The sequence below is a fragment of the Equus caballus genome, chromosome 23 (assembly GCF_041296265.1).
Source record: "Equus caballus isolate H_3958 breed thoroughbred chromosome 23, TB-T2T, whole genome shotgun sequence".
Lineage (NCBI taxonomy): Eukaryota > Metazoa > Chordata > Mammalia > Perissodactyla > Equidae > Equus > Equus caballus.
Window position 1 is genome coordinate 29299798 of NC_091706.1, and position 24863 is coordinate 29324660.

The window sequence follows — 24863 nt, forward strand, 5'->3', positions numbered from 1 at the left end:
CGGATCTCGAAAGAGTGGCTCGGGCTGGGTACGTGCCTGGTCTGTCCTGCCAAGTGGCAGAGGAAGCGCAGGGCACCGAGGCGGCCAGGGGACCCGGGGAGCACCTTCCTTACCTGGTTTGACCGGTTTGGGTGGCGGCTTCGACATCTCGCTTCCTGGAGCGGCTGAACCCAAAGACCACGCACGAAAAACCGACCCAAGGCCTCGCCAGCTGGCACTCCGTGCGCCCCGAAGTTTCTTTTTGTCTCGTCTTCCGTGGAGCGCCTTCAGGGACCAGCGCCCACCCCTGGCTGCCGGACCAGCGGACGCAGACACAGCCGCCCGGCGCAGCGCCCCGCCCCGCCCCGCGGCCGCCCTAGCCGCCCCGAGCGCGCTCCCGGGCCGACGAGGAAGTGGCCGCCGCCTCGCCGAGCGCTCATTGGCTCCCGGGCTGGCAGCTTCGGCGCGGCGGGAGCGCGGGCGGCGCGCACGGCGGCGCGCGCGGCGACGGAACCAGCCGGAGTGGAGCAGGGACGCCGCACGCGTGCTCCGGGGCCGCCCCGGCCGCGCGCGCCCCCGACGAGGAAGGGCTGGAGGCTGCAGCGGCGCGCGCCGGGCCGCGCTCCCCGGAGTCCCGTCCCGGCTCGCCCTTTCCGGGGTGCTGCAGCGGGCGCTGCGTCCCGCCCGGGTGGAACGGGACCCTCGGGTGCGCCCTCTACTTGGGCCGCCTCCGACCCGGGAGGGGCGGGGGGCCAAAGGAGGTGGGCCACTCAATTAGCCAGCTTTGGGGCTTGCGGCGAGTTAGTGACAGGCGCGCGCTCGGCCATCGCCTCTGCCCCTTTGCTTGTGAGCACTCGCCCTGGCGCCCGGTGAGTACCTGCCTGACCCCTGCGCCGCGCAGCCTCGCTGGGGCCTGGAGGTGCTGCTTCCAGAGGGTTCCTGCGCTGGAGCCGACCCTAGTTGCGTTTTTACGTTGCGTTACGACCCTAGTTTTTACATTTTTATATGGCCGAAGATAAATTGAAAGAAGAGTATTTTGTGGCACGTGAAAATTACATAAAATTCCAATTTCAGTGTCCATAAAGTTTTATTAGAACACAGCCACGCTCATTTGCATATGTATTGTCTGTGGCCGGTTTCATTTCACAACAGTTGAGCGGCTGTCCCCAAAGCTGAAAACATTTACTGTCTGGCGCTTCACGGAAGAAGTTTGCCGACCCCTGACCCAGCAGCTTGACTCGCCCGTGGGAGGCAGAGACTGGAGCGTGCGAGAAAGGCAGCGTGCGTGAGCACAGCCAGTGTTAGAAACCAGTTGTATGTTGGGGGTAAGAAAAATGGAAAAGAAAAGATTTTACCTGAGAGTCTACGTAAAGTGAAGCTTCAAAGTTTCTGATAGGGGTTAGTGAAAGGTCGAGTGATCCCAAGAGAAAGGGCATGGATTTCATATTCAGAAACTCCAGCCTTGGGAGATTTCTGTTTACCAAAAGGGAGCAAAGTTTAAGCGACAAGAGGAAAAGACTTCCCTGCGGCATGGAAGAAGATATTCAAAATATCTATTGAATAAAATAAGTGAGTGAGAAGTCTGAAAACATGTCACTCTTTAAAAAATACGACTTCTCTTTAGACGCATTGAAAAGCACAATATTTTGTTAACAAGTTGTCATCCGTTTGTATTAGGGAGTTGCAGTCTTCCTTATAACCTGCTGATTCTGCATGTGCCACCTCTGGCCATCTTGCAGTTTAGAATCTAAAATGCACCATGTTTAGTAGTGAAATAAATTTAGTAAGCACGCAAGTTATGAAAAAAGGACACAACATATTTTACTTAGGGTAAAAAAAGTATTACAAAATTTGAAATTACTCCTTTTGAGTTTGCTCTTGGCGATCTTAGTCTGTTGTCTCGCTGTGCATAATACTCTCTGCTGTTGAGGAAAGCTTTTCAATTATTGGGAGAATAAAGTACATAAATATCCCACGTGATTGGAGGCGGTGTCTGTTCCTAGTAATCAGAAGCCCTGGATTGATGAGGCTGGAAAGTCCACATGGTTGTCCCTCCAGAGACCTGCAGTGATTTACGGTTTGTAGTTAGTCAAGCTTGTGTTCGCTTCATGGGGTCTGCTGCTGCTGTGTTTGGAGCCTGGCAACTCTTAATTGCAAGCTTTTTAAATGTGATTTTAAAGTAGTTCTTAAAGAGGGCATCAGGCAGTGAAATTACAGCCTGAACTTGGAGTTCACCAGAAGCTGCCTTGTGCATCCAACACTGTTTTTGAAATAAATGGCTTCTGGGATTGCTACGCCTACCCTCACCCCAGCCCCTCAGCCCAGTCTCTTGCTTCTGCTTCTCCCAGTTCCCAGCCCTCCCACCACACTGTCACCTGTTCATTGCTAATGGACCTGTGCCCAACATTTACCCAAACACTGTCTTGGACAGGCTGAGACTGCTGATTAATATAAAGCTGAGAATTCCTGTTTTGGTAAAAATTTGCATTTGACTGTGGGAGTCCCCTCTTAAGCCCAAGGGATTTCCTAAGTAGGTTCTTGACCTTTCCTCACTCCTGGTTTCTCAATTCCAAGAGTTTCTACCTAAATAACCCCCTCAAGCCTATTTCCAGTGCCACACTTACTTGCTATGTAATTGAAACATATTCAATAATAAATGAAACTTATTTACATGCTATGTAATTGAAACAATATTCTCACGCACAGATGTGGCAAGAAACACAGGGGACCAGCACTTGCCATTCAGTGTGCACAGCAAATATACACCCCATCAATAATACATCAATAAAAATGACATCAGTTATACACGAGAGCCTCACAATTAAGCCAGCACATGTGCAACATCCTTTCTTTGCTCCTGGCAATAAAGTGCTTTTTAGCAGCTTGGAAAGGGGAAAGAAGTTAACCTGCTTGGTTTAGTTTCGTTTCTGGCTTTTCCATCTTCTCCGTGGGTGACCCTGGGCAAGTCACTATGTTGTCTGGGCCAGTTTCGACTTCTGCAAAATGAAGGCGTGGGCTAAGTGATCACTAAGGCTGCGCTTCTCCAGGCTTGAGAGTTTGTGCTCTGACAAACTATCCAAAAATAAGCTGGGGGAGAGGGAGGGTAAGGAATGACAGTATTTTATGATTTTCTTTTGCGGGGGGCAAGGGAGAACATCAATCTGCTATCTACTGCCAACATAATTTCATAGGAGAAAGGACATTTATCACCAAAAAAGTAAGAAAGATACCATCTCAGGATAAAGGGCAGCCTTTCCCTTCCCAGAAAAGGTAGTTGGCAGTCTTGCACTGACGTATTGAAAAGAAGAATAGGTAAGATAAAATTCAGAAGAAGAAAAGTTACAATGTAAAAATTTATATTAGCAGACTGTTCGTATGCAGTTGTTCCTTAATCCACTTTGGTAAGTTGGATGGAGATAGACAGTCAACAGTGAAACACAGATGTCCGTCTTGTTCTATTTTATTTTTATTGCAGTCGTTACTGAAGTCTTATCTCACGTAGGCTTGTTAATGAAAGTGGAACTGAGCCTTAAACAATTGGATTTGGAATATTCTGGATAAAGTGAGAAGAAGCCAAAGAACAGTGCTCTCTCCACCAGGCTCTTCTCCCCACCCCCTGCCACCAGGGGGAGCCTGGGCACAGGGCAGGGGTAGGAATTGCGAGGATGGTTGGGAGCCTCCAGCTCAGCCACCGCTCACCCCAGGTGGTACAGACTGGGGTCCCTGACCACCCAACCGGGTCAGTCAGCCATGAAGAGCAGTGTCAGTCACAGGCCACCTTCGGGAACTGCTGTTCTAAGGTTTCCTGCAGCTGAGCTTCACCTTTTCACTTAAAGAGATGGAAATGATCCACTGGAATACCCACAGGACTGCTTTGGTGAACCTGTGGGGGCCAAGTGCGAAACTGCCCCCCACCCTCTAGAGCAGGGGTCAGCAAACACTGGCCCATGGCTAAAACCTGGCCCTCTGCCTGAACCTTTGCCGTCCCTTTCATGATAGAGAACACTAACTTTGAAATCCAATAAGGGAGATGTTCTCCCCATCAATAAGGAATTCTACTCTTCTCGTTAGTAGATGTGCATTATGAAAAAAATTGTACTCAATTATTATTATGTCTTGACTTTCATCAAAAAATTTGTGGAAATTTTTCTCTCTTGTAACGTTAAGTACCTATATAATAACCTTGACCACCTCTTGCCCCACAAAGCCACAAATATTTGCTCTCTGGCCCATTTCTGAATAAGTTTGTCTACTCTGGCCCTAGACCTAGGCTTTTGGGTGAGGAAATAGTGCCCTTAGAGAGAATTAAATTCCTCTTGCCTCTGGCCAGCAGTGTCTTTCCCCATTTCAGGAGGGCAGAGAGGCCAGCTCTGTGACTTTCCTGCCATGGGGGGAATGGTCATCTCTGGATAATTGAATCTTGCAAGGGAGAGGCGCCCTGGCTAAACTAAGGGGAGCCTGAAACTGTAATGTGCTTTGTGGCCTAGCAACTCTCCCACACCCTTGAAGAGAGATCTTCAAGGGTGTGTGCTTGGCCCTGGGGCCCCTTTCAGTTCCCCTGGCTTTTCTTACAGGCCCTCAGCATGTACCAGCTGTTGGCACTTAGTGGGAGAGTGTGGCGGGGAGAAGCCAGTACATGAAGCTCCTCCACGGCATGTGGGTGCCCCAGGGTGGGGTAACCCAGAAGTCATGGTCATCTTTCCACCTCAGCGGGCCCTCCTACTTTAGGACTGTTTCTTTTACCTCTTTGGACATCTAAATGATAAGCATTTGATTTTTTTTTTTTTTAATTTTAGGATATTTTAGGAAGACGTGACTTTCAAAGCTAATTATGAAAACATTTGTCATTGGAATCAGTGGGTGAGTAATTTTGCTACAAACAGCTGGTCGAGATACTCAGGATGTCTAAAGGGTGTTCTCCTGTGGCCGTGGTGGGGGAAGGAGAAGCAGTGAGAAGGATTCCTGAGTCCTGGAGGAGAGAGCCGGCCACTGTCGGTGGAAAACAGTGGAGCCTTGGCTACGTAAATGCCGACAGGAGATGGGAAAGTTTGCTAAAAACAGCAACAGGAGAGTCAGTAGACAAGTTTGCTTACTTTACCATTTATTTTCTGGAGCTGACACCAGAGGCAAGGCCTGATCAGATGTTACCTTGGTTTGGGGTGATTTATTGTCCCCCGTATGGCTGCTCCTCCAGTGTGACATAGGAGAAAATCTCATTTCTTTCCTGTTATGCCCAGCTTTGGACATGTGGAATAAGGACCGCCTCACCTCCACTCCTTTTTCCCCATGCTTAGGATGACCTTATATCTTGAGCTAGTCCTTGTTGCCCTGACATCATTACTAATCGTTTGCCCCTCTCCCTCAAAAGTATCCTAAATTACGTGGTCACCCTACTTGTGGTACCAGAGGTGGGCACACAAATAAGGCATCAACAACAACACAAAAGGACGTTATTTGTTTTTCTACTGTATTATGTTCATCTTGCTTCTGAGTACATTCACGTTATGTGTGGTCCAGTTAATAAAATATTTGAGACTATTGAAATTAAAAGTTTGTAATTTGGGGCAGATCATTGTATTATTGTATCATGTTACTATAATAAGTAATCAGAAGTAAAATCAAATGAATTAAATGTCAGAACTCTGCCTTGTCTCGCTCCCGTCTAATCAGAACCAAAGTTGAGTTTTTCTCTGCATTGCTTCTTTTGTCCACCCCTTCCTTTCCACATCCACAGCCACCATCCTAATTCAGGCCCTCTTTCCCTAATTCCAGGCTTCCCCTCTTAATCTTTCCTACGTACTTCTACCAGTTTAATCTTCATACAAAATTTTTAAATTATTCTTTCACCTGATGAGCAATATTTGTGGTTTCCAATTATCTAGAATGAAATCTGAATTTCCTGATATATGAAAACCAACCATAAAGTGAAAAAAAAATGTATTAGCTTTAGGAGCATGCAGGCTGCAGGAAAGGTTTGATACAGGAGCTCAGTGGTGTCACCAAAGACTTGGTTTCTCTCCATCTCTTCTCTGTGTCTTCCTCCATTTGGATTCATCCTAGAATTGGCTCTACTTTTTTGGTCACAAGGAGCTCCCAGCAGCTCCTGGGACGTCGTGCTTGTTCTTAGCCTATCACTAGGGGAAGAAAAAGTGCTTCTCTTCCCCTAGGTCATGGGTCTCCCTTTAACTGGACCAGCTGTGTCATATACCTACAGTCACTGTGGCAAAGGGATGGGATGACCTTGATTGGTTTAGGCCAGTGGGGCCCTGCTGTGGAGTCGAGAATGGAGTCAGTCCCAAACAGACCTCAAAAAGGGGTGGTCTTGGGGAAGCAACTGCCAAGTCCGCTAAAGGATCCAGTCCGACTTTCATTCTGCGTGCATGTGAGTAAAATTCCCCTCTTCTCAATGTTCCCATACAGCACCCTCTGTCTAGAAGCCTGCCATGGGCATCAGGTACTACCCATAACTCCCTAAGACAGCCTCCTCTTGCCTGTCTCTTCCAGCATCTCATTTTAGTGCCGCTGCTGCCTCTGTGAAGCCCCTGCCAGCCTCAGCTGCACTTCCTGCCTTTCTTCCTTCCTCCAAACTCACTGTGTTGTATCTTTCTCGCATACTCACCGCTTGCTGCCCTATGAAGAGATTATTCGAGTGACACTACCAGGAATAGGAGGGGTTCTAAAGGATTCAGGGTGTCCATGAACCTCCTGAAAATTTAGTGCATGTGTGAAGATGTTCATTTTTCTACGGGGAGGGTTTATAGCCTTCATCAGATTCTTGCAAAGTTCCGTGATATTAAAAAGTATAAGATTCATGGGCGACAGAGTCAGACTTGTATCCATCTCTGTTATTTGCTAGGTGTTCCCTTGGGCAAGTTTTATGAGTATACAACTTTTCAATCCATAGTTTCCTCAACCGGAAATGGGCATATTAATATCTACCTGTTGCAGTCTGGATTCTCCACTTGTTTGAGTAATTACAAACAGCCTTTTTAACTTCTCCCTGGCCAACGGCCATGTTCCAAAGACAATGACCCCTCTTGTTGCCTAGCACATAAAAAAATCAATGGGCCAGGAGTTGTGCATTTATTTGAGTGTTGTAAACAAAGGAGGAAATGGCTCAAGTAGTCACACATTTTCCTTCCCCAGAACCTAGGCTGGAACATGGTCCTATCTGGTCACTCTTCCCCTGCGATTTGACAGCACATGTGCTGTGGACATTTGATGGGATGGTGAAGTCTTGAGTTCTGAGAGTAGTGGTTTTAAATGAACAAAATAAAATACAAAGAAAACCAGTTATGATAATATAGTTATAAAAATATTTTAAAAAACAAACGTGTAGCATTGCCATATATACACTTCTTTGTTAACTCATAAAATAACAACGTCCAGGGATGGGTCTAAAAACTGCCATAAATTTGAAATGATGAGTGTAAGTAATACTTCAAGGCGTCTGCCCCAACTGCAACATGATATGGAAACATCCGTGATTTCTTTTGGTGACAAAGTCACAGGTACTATTAAAAATACTGTTGTTTGTGACTTATGTTTATAAAAAGGAAATGCTAAAATTCTGTTTGAATTTAGTGAAAGTAAAGATGTAATTTCTTTTCCATTCAAGTTCACAAACACCCCAAATCTGCCATAGACTCTTTGAAAGTGCACCAGCCCAGGTAGAAGAACTCTGGGGTTGAATGACTGACTACAGAAGTGCCTCCCATCTGCTATGCATGGTGCTGGATGCTGGAAAACTAGATACACAGGAGATAGTTGGGGTCTCCCTTGCCCTCGATGTCACAGTCCAGCCAGAAAGAACACATAACTAACTAGATGTGATAAGCTACAGTGGACCTCCCATTTAGCCCCAGAGTGGAGAGAGATTAGGGGAGAAGAAGGCACCCAGAGGAAATGTGAATTCAGAGTAGGTGGGCTAGCAATAAGCCACCCCTCCTGCATTGAAACAAAGTCACATGACCCTGTGCAGTTCGATATACTTGTGCCAACATGTGCTCTTCACATTCTCTGTGTTGTGTATGAGCCCTGTGAATATTTCGCCATAGACAAAAAATTCTTTCACTTCCAACACGATAGCTGTATTTTTAAGTCTTAGTATTACCCCGTTCATTTGCCCAGTAGTACCTTTCTCTTCCATTCTTCCCAGCTTATTTCTTATTTATTACATCAGATTTTCTTATCCTATGGTCTTGCCAACAGACAAAGCATTATATATGAAAGAAATAATTTTTTCTTAAATATTACATATTGTTTTAAATATCATTTTTCTAAGCTCATTTAAAAATGTTTTATGTTTTTTAATACATCTTCCTTCGTGGTGTTTGCAAGTTTTCTTTTTTTTTTGGTTCAGTGTGACAAATGGTGGGAAGACAACACTGGCTAAGAATTTGCAGAAACATCTCCCAAACTGCACTGTCATATCTCAGGATGATTTCTTCAAGGTATCTAAAAAACTTCTTAGATAATTTATTTAACACAGAAAAGCTCTGGTAGCAAAGTTGATTGAATTACTTCCAAAAAGCCTTTGCTGAGTGTTGCAGCTTTTGTAGTAAAGGGCGAGGCTCAGTGCAGTAGTGTCACTTATCCACTAGATGGCACCACTTATTTGGTGCTGGTCTTTGATTTTATTAACCATCATCATCCAAAGCATTTCTTAAAAGTTTATCGCCTCTTCATTCTATAGTTGTATTATTTCTGCACTCACAGTTTTGATGGGTACTTTATTATTTTTCCAGCCAGAATCTGAGATAGAGACAGATGAAAATGGATTTCTGCAGTATGATGGTAAGAAGTTGAGCTTGTAAAGCATTACGGGCTGCTGTTGATTCTGTTTTTCAAACCCAAGTAACTTCGCTATCTATGAAGACAGTCTCAAAATGTGCTGAAATATATTGCTGTACTTTGAACCTGCTTTTATAAAGCTTTCTGATTTATGTTCAGCTATTTAAATAAATGAAACTTTTTCCCCAGTTTTATATTTAAAACTAAAAACATTGGAACAATAGATTTTTCTTCTGAATCTGGGGGAGGTGGGTTCACCCATCCCTTCCTGGGGCACCCATAACTACTATACTCCCCTCCAGCTCCCCCAGTCTTGCCTGGGGCAGACTCTAAGTGCCCATTGCCCATCCTCTGAGCTTACCTTCCCAGAGCCCAAGCTACTGGGAAGCTGTTTTTTTCTTTTGACTGCTCAAAAAGGTTAGTGAATATATTTTAGATGGGTTCACCTCACTCCCTTGCCCAATCTAAACTGCTTTGAAGCCAAAGGATTAAACCCTATCAGAAAAAACATCTATTTTCCTGTAAAGAATATCATGCTAATAAACTATATTCAAAGATCTTATCAACTTTTATAGTTAACAAGATGATCGAGTGCTTGTGCAGACTAGCAACAGAGAGAATTCTCTTAAAGAGCTGTAAAACATGTTCTTTACTTTTATTTATTTATTTATTTATTTTAATACACTGTTTTATTTATTTTTTTGAGGAAGATTAGCCCTGACCTAACTACTGCCAGTCCTCGTCTTTTTGCTGAGGAAGCCTGGCCCTGAGCTAACATCCATGCCCATCTTCCTCTACTTTATATGTGGGATACCTGCCACAGCATGGCTTGCCAAGCAGTGCCACGTCTGCACCCGGGATCCGAACCGGCGAACCCCAGCCTGCCAAGAAGCGGAATGTGCGCACTTAACTGCTGCACCACGGGGCTGGCCCCTATTTATTTATTTTTTGATGAGGAAGATTTCACTGAGCTCACATCTGTGCCAATCTTCCTCTATTTTATGTGGGACGCTGCCAGCGTGGCTTGACAAGTGTTGCTAGGTCCACACTCAGGATCAGAACCAGCAAACCCCAGGACAATGACATGGAGCATACAAACTCAACCACCATGCCACTGAGCCAGCCCCTATGTTCTTTATTTTTAACTTTGGTAACCTTGGAGGAGAAATGTTGTGTAATCAGTTCTTACACACACGATAGTCTTAAGAGGGAAAATCCTTGACTGGCTGTCTGTCCTTGTGTCTTGAGCTACAGCCAGGATATTTTTTCTTCTCTTCCCCTCCTCTAAAGGTTAGTAAGGAAGATCATTACAAAGTAGGAGTTAAACGAGGAAAAACTACTTTAAACAATTAACAAGGAATTATTCCTGGGGCTGGCCCCGTGGCCAAGTGGTTAAGTTCCCGTGCTCTGCTTTGGTGGCGCAGGCTTCGCTAGTTCAGATCCTGGGTGCAGGCCTGTGCATTGCTCATCAAGCCATGCTGTGGTGGTGTCCCACATAGGAGAACTAGAATGACTTACAACTAGGATATACAACTATGCACTGGGGCTTTGGGGAGGAAAAAAAAAAAAAGAGAGGAAGAATGGCAGCAGATGTTAGCTCAGGGCCAATCTTCCTCACCAAAAAAAGCATTGAAAAAAAAAGAATCCTAATTTAAATGAGTTCTTACAAACTGATAAGAAAAACACTAATATCCCAACTGAAACATGTCCAATGATATAAGTTATTCACTGAAGCAAAAGCTTATTTGATTAATCAATATACAATAAAAAGTCAACCTTAGAAGTAGTCAAAGAATTATAACTTACTTTTTTTCCCATTTACCTAATAAATAGATTTTTAAAGCAATGATAATTATCTAATGATGGCTCAGGCTCAATAAAACAAAAACTGTCATGGATGGGAGTATAAATTGGTACAACCTTTCTGGAAAGGAGACTGAGCATAAGGCCCATAGACCTTAAAATGTTCATGCCATGTGTTCAAGTGTCCCACTTTCAGGAATCTATCTTAAGGAAAAATCTAAACTTTTTAGGTAAATGTATAAATTTAAAGTAAGCCAAAGTAATGTTGAAATCCTTATGATAACCACCAAAAGAATAGTTTAAAAATGTGTAGCTATCAAGTTTATAAATAGATGGAATCATTAAAATACAGTTGATAAATACAAAAGAAGTAAAAAGCAGAGAACTAAAAAAATCAGAGGATGGTGGAAAAATAAAAAATGATAGTAAGCGGATAGATTTAAATCAAATATATCAGTAGCTACGTTAAGTTAAATGAAATAAAATACTCCAAGGATTGTCAAACTGGATTTTTGGACCAAAAAAAAGCTCCTTTTAAGAGATAGACTTAAATATTAGGATATAGAAAAGTAGACAATAAAAGGGATAGAAAAGGATTTACTATGCAAACAGCTACTGAAAGAAAATTGATGTAACTATACTAATATTAGACAAAGTAAACTTTAAGGCAAAGGGTATTACTAGAGATAGAGATAAATGGATCAATTAAACAGGAAGACAAAACAATCTAAAATTTGTCTGCATCTATTAACATGACCTGAAAATCCATTATGCAAAAACTGACAAAACTAAGAGGAGAAATAGACAAATCTGTAATTATTGTGGGAGATTTTAATACTCAGTAACTAATGGAACAAGCTAACAAAACTTATCAGGGTATAAGAGATTTGAACAACACAATTAACAGACTTGACCAAACTAACATATATAGAACACATACCCAACAACAGCCGAACACACGTTTTCCTCAAAAACGTGGAACATTGACCAAAATGGAAGACAAACGCAAGGACATGGAGCAAGTCCTGATACATTTCAATGGATTGAATGATACAGGGATATCCTCTAATCACAGAAAACTGAATTAGAAATCAGTAATAAAAGAGTGAGTACAAAATTCCCAAGTGTTTGAAAATTAATGTTTCTTTCTTTCTGATTTTTAAAAACTGTTTCTTATGGAAAATTTTAAACATGTACAAAAGTAGGCAGAAAAGTATAATGAATTCTCACGAGTTCACTAAACAGCTTTAAAAATGATGAATTCTTGGGGCTGGCCCCGTGGCCGAGTGGTTAAGTTCGCGCACTCCGCTGCAGGTGGCCCAGTGTTTCGTTAGTTCGAATCCTGGGCGCGGACATGGCACTGCTCATCAGACCACGCTGAGGCAGTGTCCCACATGCCACAACTAGAAGAACCCACAACGAAGAATACACAACTATGTACCGGGGGGGCTTTGGGGAGAAAAAGGAAAAAATAAAAAAATCTTTAAAAAAAAAAAAAAATGATGAATTCTTAGCCAATTACATTTCATCTGTACCCCCACCCACTTTCTCCTTCTATATTATTTTGAAGCAAATCCTAAACATCATTGCATTTGATCTGAAGCAAAACACTTCTATATATCCCATAGGTGAAAGAATTAATCACAATGAAAATTAGAAAATATTTTTAACTGAGTGATAATGGAAATATATTAAAACTAATGGTACTTCTGGTTCCAGCCAAGATGGATTGGCCTCATTCCTCACTATTCCTTCCTCTTATAACTAAAAACCCTGGATGGACTACAACAAAGAAGGAAGACTCTGGAAGATGAAAAGAAGAGAGTAGACTGACTAGAGACTTTGGAACTTGAGGAATGACATAGCTGTGAGTTCTCTGGGCTTTCTTTTTGCTTCTCATTTATCTGGGAAGGCATGCCAGAGCAGTGTGCAACATGGAACCCTTAGGTACACATGAAAACTTCCAAGAAACCTGTTCTCTATAGTCAAAGGACTAGAAAAAAGGTGGCCTAGCAGAATAGAAAATCATTTTGGTAATATCTACCCTACTCTAACCAAACACAAAAGGAAACACCACCCTCCCCTCATGGTGGTAATAGGGCCAAGTGGGGAGCTAGACTGCTGGACCCATCTGGCACCAGCAAGGTAAGGTGAGTTGGCCCTCCACGTCATCCACAGGGGTCATATCATTGGAGCCAAACAGGGAACTGAACTTTCACACCCACCTGGCAGCAAAGAGGCAGAATGCAGCAATGTGAGGTAGGGCGAGTTGGTGCTCTACTTTCCTCACCTGGGTAGTGTCACTTACTGTCAGCAGGATTCAGTACAGAGCTGAACCTCTATCTTCACTGAGCCACAATGAAGCCACACCAGCACTCTGCTTTCTGCCATTTCTCCCACTCCAGTACAGATGAGGCCCAGCAGGGAGCTGAACATCCACCCCAACCTGGACCTGCACACTACACTTGAACAGGGTGACTGCCTGCAAAAAAGAAGGTTAAGTAGGATCCAGAGCCTCACAACATAATACTCAAAATTTCCTGGATGAGACTGAAAATCACCTGTCATATCAAGAACCAGGCAACTGTCAACTTGAATGATAAAAGACAACCAACAGGCTCTGACACCGTGATGACACAAATGTTGGAATTCTCTGGCAAGGATTTTAAAGAAGCATTCATAGAAAGGCTTCAACAAGCAATTGTGAACATTCTTGAGTCGAGTGAAAAACTAGAAGCCTCAATAAAAAAAATAGAAGATGTAAAAAAGGACCAAATAGAAATTTTAGAGCTGAAAACATACAATAACTGAAATTTTAAAATTCAGTGGATGGGCCAAACAGCAGAAGAAATACAACAGAAGAAAGAATCAGTGAACTTGAAGACAGAACAATAGAAATTACTCAATCTGAACAACAGAGAGAAAATAGCCTGAAAAGAAATGAACAGAAATGTGGGGCAATAACAAAAGATCTAACATTCTTATTATTGGAGTCTCAGAAGGAGGGGAAAAAGAATGTGGTGCTGAAAAAGTATTCAAAGAAGTAATAGTGTAAAACATCTCAAATTTGGCATAAGGCATAAACCTACAGATTCAAGAATCTGAGTGATCCCCAAACAGATAAAACAAGATGGATCAAGAAAAAAATTAAGACACAAATTACAAATATCAAAAACAAAACAGGTAATATCACTACAGATTCTACAGACATTAAAAAGATAAGAGGATATTATGAACAATTTTATGCAAATAAATTTGGAAATTTAAATTGACAATTTCCTGGAAAAATGCAGCTAACCTAAACAACCAGAACAAAGAAAAAATCTTAATAGCTCTGTGTCTATTAAATGAATTAATCAATCATTTTAAAACCTTCCGCTAAAAATCCTTTAAGCCTGGCTGGCTGGATTCAGTAGTTCTGGAGTAGGGCTGAGAGTTTGCTTTCCGATAAGTTCTCAGATGTTGCTGCTGCTGGTCTAGGTACCACACTTTGAGAATCAGTGTTGTAGGATGCTTTTCTAGAATTACAATTGTAAGCTCTAAAAGTATGCACATTTTAGAGTTTGAAGATGGCATATTCGTATCCTTTGTAAATTCTTTTTATGATTGTTCCTCCTCTTATTTATCTGTAAAAGCTCTTTGTATATTAAAGATATTAGTTCTTTGCCAAAACATTGCACATATTTTCCCAGTGTATCATTTATCCTTTAAACTTATTTATAGATATTTTGTCATCCAAAAATGTGAAAATGTCAGGAGGGAGTAGAAGTTATAAGTAAAGCAAGATTAGCCATGAGTTTGTGGTTCTCAAAGTTGATAATGGAGACATGGGAGTTCATTATACTCCACTCTCTACTTTTGTATATGTTTAGAATTCTCCATAATAAAATGTCTCAAACATACCAATTTATCAATATTAGAGTTTAAATTTATCTAAAATATTTGTTATTAGGTGTTTTGAAGGGTAAATAAAGTGTTATTTTATACATTTATAGACCCCTGGATATACTCGTCATAAAAAGCTGCATCATAAAATTTTTGTTGTATTGATTTCTTATTTTTGTATGTTTGTCTGAAGTGCTTGAAGCGCTTAACATGGAAAAAATGATGTCTGCCATTTCCTGCTGGATGGAAAGCTCGAAACACTCTCTGGCATCAGCAGACTGTAGAAGCTCTGAGGAAATTCCCGTATTAATCATCGAAGGTTTCCTTCTCTTTAATTACAAGTAAGCGTTCCTCACTCTGATATTGACCCTGAATAAATGGGGAAAAAACCTTATGAACTAAATATGCTATTATTTTAGGCCCCTTGACAGTATATGGAACAGAAGCTATTTTCTGACCATTCCATATGAAGAATGTAAGAGGAGGAGGAGGTAAGTTTTGAAATTGCCTTTGTGGATTGTAATTCAAAAGACAAAATTTAGGAAAAATGAGTAAACAACCTCATTGAGCAATGTATATGTGTCATTTTTCAGACCTGGGGAGCCTCAACTCTTTACACAAAGAGCAAAACCTTTTTCTATAAATGGTCATCAACATGGAGAAACACAAACTGCTTTTCTAAGAAAAGGCCTTTAGACAAGCTATTTGGCTCATCTCCCTAAATCTTCATATGAAGCAATCCCTTGTTGATTATGATTTTAAATTAGTGAGCCTGTATTCTGTTACAGCCACAAAGAACACCAGTTAGTTTAAAGCTTTATCCAACATATCAGTGTCTCTAACATTGTTTACACTGATATTTGTCTCTTAATTCTTTCGTAAAGTGCTAGAGGGGGAAAAAGATAATATGAGTGATAGTCAGTGAATTACAAAGGTAATTTGTAGATTAGAGAACTAAATCCGTTGAATTGTCTTTGTGCCTGGCTTTGAGTCTAAAATGTGTAGTCTTAATCCTGTTTAGATTCAATCTCTGCATGATTTCCCCATTATCCTGACCATCGTTTTACTTTATCAATTGTGCATTTCCATCAACCTAACATTTCCTACGTATTTTGATAGTACAAGGGTCTACGAGCCTCCAGACCCCCCAGGGTACTTTGATGGCCATGTGTGGCCCATGTATCTAAAGCACAGACAAGAGATACAGGACATCACGTGGCAAATTGGTAAGTACCTTTTTCTCCCTCCACGGAAGGCCTTTTATTTGTCATTGCCTCAAAGTACACAAAAGAAAGGGCTTTACATCTGGTCCCATAGCCAAGTGGTTAAATTGCCACATGTTCCGCTTCGGTGGCCTGGATTCATGGATTTGAATCCCAGGCGTGGACCTACTCCACTCACTGGCCATGCTGTGGAGGCCTCCCACATACAAAAAAATAGAGGGAGATTGGCACAGATGTTAGCTCAGTGCTAATTTTCCTCAAGCCAACAACAAGGAAGATTGGCAGCGGATGTTAGCTCAGGGCTAATTTTCCTCAAGCCAAAAACAAGGAAGATTAGCAACAGATGTTAGCTCAGGGCTAATCTTCACAAAAAAAAAAAAAGAAAGAAAGAAAGAAAGGACTTTGGAAGGCATTTTCTCATGTATTAGATTATAAAGGACACTTTAAGCCAGAACACGCTGGACTCCCCCTCTTCCACAACTGGCCTTCCTGGTTTCTGTTTCTCTCTCTATGACACTTGTCACCTTCTAGACGGTCATTCATTCAACAAATATGGATTGAATACCTTCCATGTGCTGGTATTGCCCTGATGATATCAAGGGAAATAAGGCAGACCCAGTCCCTGCTCTTATGAGTCAACATTCTGTCAGGAAAACAGACAAACACACTAGCTGCACAAGTTTGTCCTTCTAGCTGGGCTGACTGTGACACAGAGCTCCAGGGGACTGCCCAAGTCCCAGCAATCAGGGAAGGCTTCCTTGAGGAAGCCAGATTTAAACCACACTCTGGTGCGTTTACCTGGACAAAAGGAGGTGGGTTGGGGGGATAGAAGATCACTCCATAAAGTAGGTATGGCACATGAAAAGGCCAGGGGCCAGGAAGGAATGAGCAGCATGTGAAAGAAGGTTGGTGTATTTATGGTAGAGAAAACCAAAGGCAAGAAGTGATGCCAATTGTGATACGGGAAGGGTCCAAACCCTACATGGCCGCTGACCACTTAAGGACTTAGGTTCTTATCCTAAGAGAAGTGGGACACCCTCTACAAAGAGGTTTTAAGCAAGGACATTGTTGATATCAAAATTCTTGTTTTAGTAAGCTCCTTCTGGCTGTGTGGAGGGTGGATGTAGAGGGTGCGATATTAGTCATATGTAGTCATTAGAACTGAGTGATAGAATAGATATGGAGGGTGCAGGAAATTGAGGTGTCAAGGACAACACCTTGGGAACTGGCAAGTGTTATTCTGGAAAACAGAAAAAAGTGAAGGAGTTGCAGATTTGGAAGGGAGGAATGCAGCTCCATTTTGCACATAATGAGGTCGAGATGCCTGGTTCTATGGATCTGGGCTAAGAACGGATTGCTGGGATCCAGAGCTCAACACGGAGAGGATATAGGAGGCCGGAGAGAGAAGGCCTTTGGATGGAGGCAGAGGAATCAGAACTGATGCATACTTTTCAGAATAAAAGGAATTGATCGTATTGTGAGAAGCCTCATGGCCTCTGTGGTAGCTCCATGAGAGCGTGCAGAAAGCACACGGGGCCTCCTCACGCTTTGGCAGCTGTTATGATCCCGTCTTCAGTCCAGTTCATCCCCTCCTCCCCATCCCCAGAGCTGCTGCTGATATTCTTGCTGCAGCACTTCCAGTTTGGACCACTGGTTGCAGGGACGTCCTCTTCTTACTGCCTCTCTCTCCCCCTCCATCTAAAATGCAAATCTAACCATGCTCTTACCGTGCTTAAATACCTTCAAAGAATCTCCAGCTCTTCAGGATCAAATCCAAACAACCAGATATCAAGACCTCTAAAGACGAGAGCACAGCCTTGCTCTAAAATCTCATCTCTGCACTGTTCCTGCCTCTCCTCATTCTAGCTTTTCCAAACTGTGCATCCTTTCCTCAACAGGCAACGTTCTCTGCTCCCTCCCTGCCTTTGCAGTTTTCTGACTAGAAGGCCCTTTCTTTCCTTTAACCTATATAACTTCTACCTTTTCTCCAAAACTGACTCTGCCGGTTTTGTTAAAAAACTTATCTCCTGGGCATGGAGAACTCGAATTCAGTGCATGAGGCGGAACCCAGACCCCAGCATGGTTTAAGAATTTTCACAAGTGATTCTGATGCATAAGTTGGAGAACTACTCCCTTAAATGATTCTTTTGGGAAGACACCTCTTCAGTGCTCCTAAAGTGTCATATGCACAATGCCACTTAACTGATTCTTTCTTTTTTCTTTAATGATTTTCACTTGAGCTGGTGTGAATTTCTCTGTAATAAACCAAAATTTTTTACCTATTGTACCTAGCTGTGATCTGTTTCTCTCTGATGGCTATTAATTTATTTCTAAGTTAGGTTGCTGGGTTCTTTGGTTAAACCTCTTGGTATTCTCAAGAGATGTCAGGTGCCAGAGTCAGCATCCTTTACTAATATAAGCCTCTTAGCATTTGACCTGCTCTCTTTTGCCCTTCTCAGTTTACCTAGATGGAACAAAATCTGAAGAGGACGTCTTTTCACAAGTGTATGAAGATGTAATACAAGAACTAGCAAAGCGAAAGGGTGAGTATTGTCCTATCCAAGTGGATGGTGAGGGAACAGCCAGGAAACTGGTTCATGACTTACCCAAGAACGGCATACCAGAATGCTAATGGCGGAGCAGTTGTATCCATTCATTCATTGCTTTGAAGATAATTCAGAATCAGAGAATCTGAATGGGTTTGGGGACTTGATTATTTTGTCTGTGAGGTGTTTTTGTTTTTTAAATTCTGTGCATATGTGCATTCCTTTTTTTTTTTTTTTGAGGTATGCTTTTTGGTGAGGAAGACTGGCTGTGAGCTAACATCTGTTGCCAATCTTCCTCTTTTTTTTTTTCCCTCCCCAAAGCCCCAGCACATAGTTGTATATCCTAGTTCTGAGTCGTTCTAGTTCTTCTATGTGGGATGCCGCCACAGCAAGGCTTGATGAGCAGTGCATAGGATCTGAACCAGCAAACCCCAGGCTTCCGAAGTGGAACGTGAACTTAACCACTCGGCCATGGGGCCTGCCCCTGTCTGTGAGTTTTTAAGGGTGAAAATATTCCCCCTTTGTTGCATCTCTTACTGATATTTGTGGTATTTGGTTTAAATTTTTTAGTAGATGGCTGTTATTTCAGTGGGACTGAAATTATCCTTTGGGCAGAGTGAAGTAGAGTTGCTGGTGGTCTTGTTTTCATATGTCTAGAGCTATCCTTCTTTGTTCCTCTTAAAGATTTTCCCTGAATTTATATTTCCCAAATACTTCAAAAATAAACACAGGATTTTAAAAATTATTTATTGAGTGTTCCTTTAAGGTTTTCATGTTAGGTGACACATTTTGCAAGTGACAGAAATCCTCCTAAATCTGGCTTAAGCAGAAGGAACTATAGCAGTGGCAGTGGCTTCCGGCTCAGCCGGATTAAGCAGCTCAGGTGGAGTCCTCTGGGCTCTGCCTCAATTCCACTTTCTGTGTAGGTTTATTTTGACGTCAGGTTCTCTCCATTGATAGACATGGTGTCTCTTGGTAGCACCATTCTCCTCAGTCCAACAGCCTCAGTGGAAAAAGACAGTTTATCCTTTTTCAAGATTGTCCATGAGTTGATAAATATTGGAGCAGGATGTTGGGTATAGGCATTTGTGTATCTCTCACTACTTTTGCATATGTTTAAGATTCTTTATTTTAAACAGTTTTTTAAAATGCAGTTTTCCATCTTAGCCCAGCTGAAAAGTCCCAGGGGAGACCTTGGTCCTGCTTGGGTCACATGACTTTTGCTAAACCAATCACTGTGGCCAGGGAGATGGCTTACTCTGATTGGCTAGGGCTGGATCATGTACTTATCCTGTAACTGAATACCTCTCCTGAGGACTCCTGATTTAAGAGGAGAAATTCCCCAAAGGGAAAGCAGGGCAGGAGGTAGGAACCAGAGGAAGCAGGATGACAATGCATGCTAGGAGAACAAAACTATTGATCCAGCTGCTGCTATGTTTGAACTAAAAGTGTTCTCATGGCTAGTACATGCAAAATGCAGTCATCATCTGGCTCAAGAGAAGTTAGTATGAGTCACTTCAGCAGTGAAGTATATTACATGTTTTTTTGGTGAGGAGCAACTACCCTGGTCCAAATGTCATCATTTTTCAATAAGAATTAGCTTTCCTATGTCCTCAGTAAATTCCTATCTGATTAGGGGACTGAGCCCAGCCAGGCAGCCCAGCGATCCTACACACTCCCAATTTCGAGATCAGTCCTTCATGTAGGCATGAACCCATCTGATGAAATTTCAGGACCATTTTCAAATTTCTTCTTATAAGTGGAACTGAAAATCCTTGCTAGGTGTGCCTGCCTACGCCTGCGGCCTGTTACTTAGGTGAAAGGCAGGCCTTCTGTAATGACACTCAGGACACTGGCATGAGTGGGTATAGAGAGTGTAGGGTGAAGGGAGGGGCTCAGCCTTCATAAATGATAGTACCTGAACCAGAGCCACTTCGCTGAGAGTTACTGGCTCCATTTCTGGCCCTAATGAGATACTTCCAGGGGCATTTCAGCCACTGGACACATACACCTTCCCATCCTTTCGTTAATGGCCAGTGCTCAGGTCCAATTCTCCTTTAGTGACTAACTCATACACTGGAGTGTGGCCACATGATCTACCTGCTGATAAAATGAAAGGAGCCTTGATTATGTAGCTCAGGCACATTGCCCCTAATTCCATACCTAATGCCAGCTCCCACCATCTGGTCCAAGGCCCAAGAATAGCTGGCAGGTTTTGACGGGCGCTGAGAGCCCACAAGACAGTACATTTCCATGTGTGTGACACCCTCTTTCCTGGCCTACAGCCCAGAGGTTTGTAAGGAAGTATTCAACTCTACCTTTTAAGGCTATCTTGCTTGTTTTCTAAATATTGGATAAAGTTAAAAAAGAATAACAAATGTTAGAAGTGATAGATTCAAGAGCAGTTCAGCTTTTCCTACCACCAAGATCTGTGTTAGTTTTTTTTCCAGTTGCATAGATAAGTTACCATGTTATCTGTAGTGGTAACCCACCACCTTTCCCAGCTCTTCCAACCACTGGGCCCTGGCACAGCCAGCCTGGTGGGTCCTCAGCATAGCCTGGTTGACCCTCAGTTTGGCACTGAGCTGGCACTGAGACCTTTCAGAGTTTCAACTGACTGCTCTTCAGGCTTCTCATAACATCTCATAAACCTGCTTATCTGATTTTCCATTTTAAGCATATAAAATCATAATTGTGATAAAGCAATGATAATGAAAAGGAAACAACAGAGATTGAATTTAATTATTAATGAAACAATAGATGACCCAGGAGAGTAAGGATATGAAGTTAGATATTTAATTCAATCCTTATTTAAATCCAGACTTTGAGGCAAAACTGATCATTACCTGTTCTCACTATAACAAGGCAGTCTGGACACCAGGAACATTCAAACTCCCTTGAAAAATGTTTACTTCCATCTCTTTATAAAACGTATTAATTATTTTTTAAAAGGTTTAATGTAAAAGCAAAAGTGAGAAAATCATCATCTATATTGCTACCAATCTGCCATGCTAACACGTTAGTGAGTATACGTCCAGTGTTCTTGCTATTCATGACAGTCTCTTTTTTTTTTTTTTTTAATTTTATTTTTTCCTTTTTTTTCCCCAAAGCCCCCTGGTGCATAGTTATATATTCTTCGTTTTGGGTCCTTCTAGTTGTGGCATGTGGGACGCTGCCTCAGCGTGGTTTGATGAGCAGTGCCGTGTCCGCGCCCAGGATTCAAACCAACAAAACACTGGGCCGCCTGCAGCGGAGCACGCGAACTTAACCACTCAGCCACGGGGCCAGCCCCCACGACAGTCTCTTTTATGTGGTTACTTGGTTTACATACTAACTGCCATGCTTTTTTCTGTTTTTAAATTAGTATTTAATATTTAAGAAGGTTTATGGGCTGGCCCTGTGGCCGAGAGGTTAAGTTCATGCGCTCCACTTCAGCAGCCCAGAGTTTCACCTGTTCGGACCCTGGGTGCCGGCCTAGCACCACTCATCAAGCCACGCTGAGGCGGCATACCACGTAGCACAACTAGAAGGACCTACAACTAGAATATCCAGCTATGTGCTGGGGGGACTTTGGGGAGAAGAAGAAGAAAAATGGAAAAAAAAAAAAAGGTTGGCAATGAATGTTAGCTCAGGGCCAATCTTTGAAAAAAAAGAAGGTTTAAAGTCCATTATATAATGAAACTGAGTAAAACTAAATAGCTCTCCTAGTTAAAGGATTCAAGGCAGAGTTCTGTTTTGCTCACTGAAAGTAAATTATAAGACTTGACACTGATATCTTAGTGCAGAAGAAACATGTCACATCTTGTTTTAAATCAAAGGAATAAGAAATGGCAAAATAAAAATTTAATAATCAAATGTTTATATTTTTCTTTTTGGTATTTTTCTATATTGAATTTAAAATATAATTTCCAATTATAAAGTAACAGTAGTGTAATTATCTAGTATGATAGTTCAAATTAACAAGATTATTGAACTATCTCCCAGTTGTTGGATATTTAAGTGTTATCACAAGTTTTTCACATTGGCAAAAACATGCTGTAAAAATATCTGCACATATTGCTGCTTTATTCTTCTTGATTATTATAAAAATTTTCAGGGGTGGCACTTGCTTGGTCAAAAAGTATAACCATTTTTACATTTTACATTCTTCAAAGATGAAATGCTATGCAAAAATATGTGGATTTCTCCAGCATGATCTGTGTAATAAGAACGTGGTAGGTTTCTCACTGAGTTTCTAAGCCAAAGTCTCCAAATATTCAGCTAGCCTTCCTTAGTTTAAGAAAAAAGACTCAAGGTAAAAATACTTCTTTCCTCAAATCAAGGATAACACCCCAAGAATTCTACTGCAGCTATTCACCCTTTGTGATATTCTTCTAGATCTGAAACTATTTCATTCCTTGAAGCCAAGGATTATTATACAAGTTGAAAATGATATTGGATATCTGATAACTTAAGAGAGGCTTAAATTTAATGCAAGCATTAAAAGAATAAGACGTGGACTCTGGGGCAAGCCCCCCTGGCCGAGTGGTGAGGTTCGTTCCCAGCCCAGGGTTTCACTGGTTCGGATCCTGGGCACAGACCTACCACAACTTGTCAAGCCATGCTGAGGTGGTGTCCCACATAGTAGAACTAGAATATACAACTATGTACTGGAGGGCTTTGAGGAGAAGAGGAAAAAAACAAAAGTACAAAAAAAGATTGGCAACAGATGTTAGCTCAGGGCCAATCTTTAAGGGAAAAAAAAATGCTTCACTCATTAAAAAAATAAATAAAGAGACTTGGGATCTATTTAGTTCTTATGGAAAACCAGCATTTCTGGCTCCAGAATCCCTGTAATCAGAATTCTCCATTAATTTCCTTTCTATTTATCTTTATTCCCAAGGTCTGCAAGAAACAGCATAAAGATGGAATGCACCAAATCCTTCCTGGGGTGAATTAGGAAACTCGAAGGAATAAAATCAAGAACCTTCCCCAGGATACAATATGTACATGGGTACAATGACGGCTGTTGTTTTGTTTGTTTATTCTGTCACACATGATTCTACCAACTTGTGGAACAGGACATATTCATCCATGACGGCGGACAGGAACTTACCTTAATGAGTTGTTCTCACTCCACGGAGTGCAAGATATAGCATAGCTCACAGTGAGTCAGTTTCTCTAGCCCAATGACTGTCAGAGTTTTCTAAATGGGACCCAGAGTAAGAAGTGATTTATATCACAATCCAGTATATATATAATCTATTGTGTGTATATTTGTATGGGTGTGTCTATATGTATATATATGTATATATGTGTGTGTGTATGTGTATATATACACACACGTATCAAGTATCACAAAACACTTACCTTATATATGATACACCCTGATATTTTTCTATTTTTAGCTTTTCTTTAAAATATTGGTTACCATCCCATACCAATGCCTACCTCCTGCAGATAATGGCATTATCAGAAGTAGCAGTCACATTGAATAAATCAACAATTTACTGCAGTATCTTTTTTATGTGTTGTTGTTGTGGCTGTTGTTGTTTTGTGTGTGTGTCTAAAACCACTGGATCATTGTTGAGACTTTGTCACAAATAGAGGTGTTTTCCTGTGTTTTGTTCTTGTCAAACCAATGGTCTAAAGTCACAGAAATAAGTTACCTCAATGATATGTAATACAGGGGAACCTGCGTTGAAAAGCACAGGCAGGAGATCTAAATTGTTAATTTTTTGAGGCCTCTTTCGATGCTAGGATTTAAGTTATCTACGGTCCTGATCAACTTTGTGTTTACTAATAACATGGATAGCTCACACCCCTCTCAATCCTTACAGATATAAAATATGTTGTTACGTTAATTTTAAACATTCTCCCCAGACTCATTTGATCATCTCCCGTTATTTCTGTATTTCTAACTAGCTTGCACTCAGTGATGATTAGGGGGTTTTTTGGTCACACACCAAACAAAGAAACAAACCAACCAACCCTGGCTCAAATCACAGTTCATCCATTTAATAGCTATATGACTTTGATCAAGCTATTTAAAGTCCTGATTTCCTCTTTTTTAAGATGGGGATATCAACAGTTATTTAATATAGGTGGGTAGTGTAGAGTAAGAATAAAGTCAAAAGTCTTAATAGAACTTCCAAGGTGTTCCCTGATCTAGCTTCTGTGTGCCTCTCCACCTCATTTCCCATCACCCAATCCGTGGCTGTTCAGCCACTGGGGCCCCTCTCCTCAAATGTACCAGGACCCTTCCTGCCTCAGGGCGGCCACACGTGCTGCTCCCAGTGCTTGCTGCAAACTTCCACAAGCATTCTCTTCAGATCGCCCCTAAGATCCCACCTCTGATCCCCTGCATAGGTGCTCTCTAAGCTCCCCTACTTTTCCTTCAGAGCACTGATCATAATTGGAATCGGAATAATTGAAATCATACTGCCACTCACAGAAGCAGTTGTTTAGTGGCTGTCTCTCCAGCTAGACGACAAACTCTAGGAAGGCAGGACCTGCCTCTGTGACTTAGTTACAAACACATCCCTGCTAACTAGCACAGTGTCTGGCACATGATGAACACACAAGAAATGTTAGGCACTTTTTTTTGCTGAGGAAAATAGGCCCTGAGCTAACATCTGTTGCCAATCTTCCTCTT

At 41.9% G+C, this 24863-nt stretch overlaps 2 protein-coding genes across 5 annotated transcripts in view; one reads left to right on the forward strand and one right to left on the reverse strand.

Annotated features, from left to right (window-relative positions):
- The window catches only part of OSTF1 (osteoclast stimulating factor 1), a 51672-nt gene extending 51127 nt beyond the window's left edge, over nucleotides 1-545 (reverse strand). Inside the window, exon 1 of the mRNA XM_023627195.2 lies at nucleotides 114-545. Coding sequence (XP_023482963.1) covers nucleotides 114-147 — 34 coding nt within the window. The 5' untranslated portion in view covers nucleotides 148-545. The remainder of the gene's footprint in view (nucleotides 1-113) is intronic.
- NMRK1 (nicotinamide riboside kinase 1) lies at nucleotides 462-23723 on the forward strand. 4 transcript variants are annotated; one of them, XM_070248624.1, is made up of 10 exons: nucleotides 465-848; nucleotides 1983-2056; nucleotides 4776-4839; nucleotides 8342-8432; nucleotides 8727-8775; nucleotides 14654-14801; nucleotides 14880-14951; nucleotides 15580-15686; nucleotides 18143-18226; nucleotides 23112-23723. In XM_070248624.1, exons 3-10 carry the CDS (start codon nucleotides 4811-4813, stop codon nucleotides 23129-23131), a joined length of 600 nt encoding a protein of 199 aa, XP_070104725.1. In that variant the 5' UTR covers nucleotides 465-848; nucleotides 1983-2056; nucleotides 4776-4810; the 3' UTR covers nucleotides 23132-23723. The 4 variants fall into 4 exon arrangements, with proteins under 4 accessions (XP_023482964.1, XP_070104725.1, XP_070104726.1 ...); XM_070248625.1 differs by having other exon boundaries at nucleotides 566-848; nucleotides 1983-3082; XM_023627196.2 differs by lacking the exon at nucleotides 1983-2056 and having other exon boundaries at nucleotides 462-848.
- Nucleotides 23724-24863: the final 1140 nt, after the last annotated feature.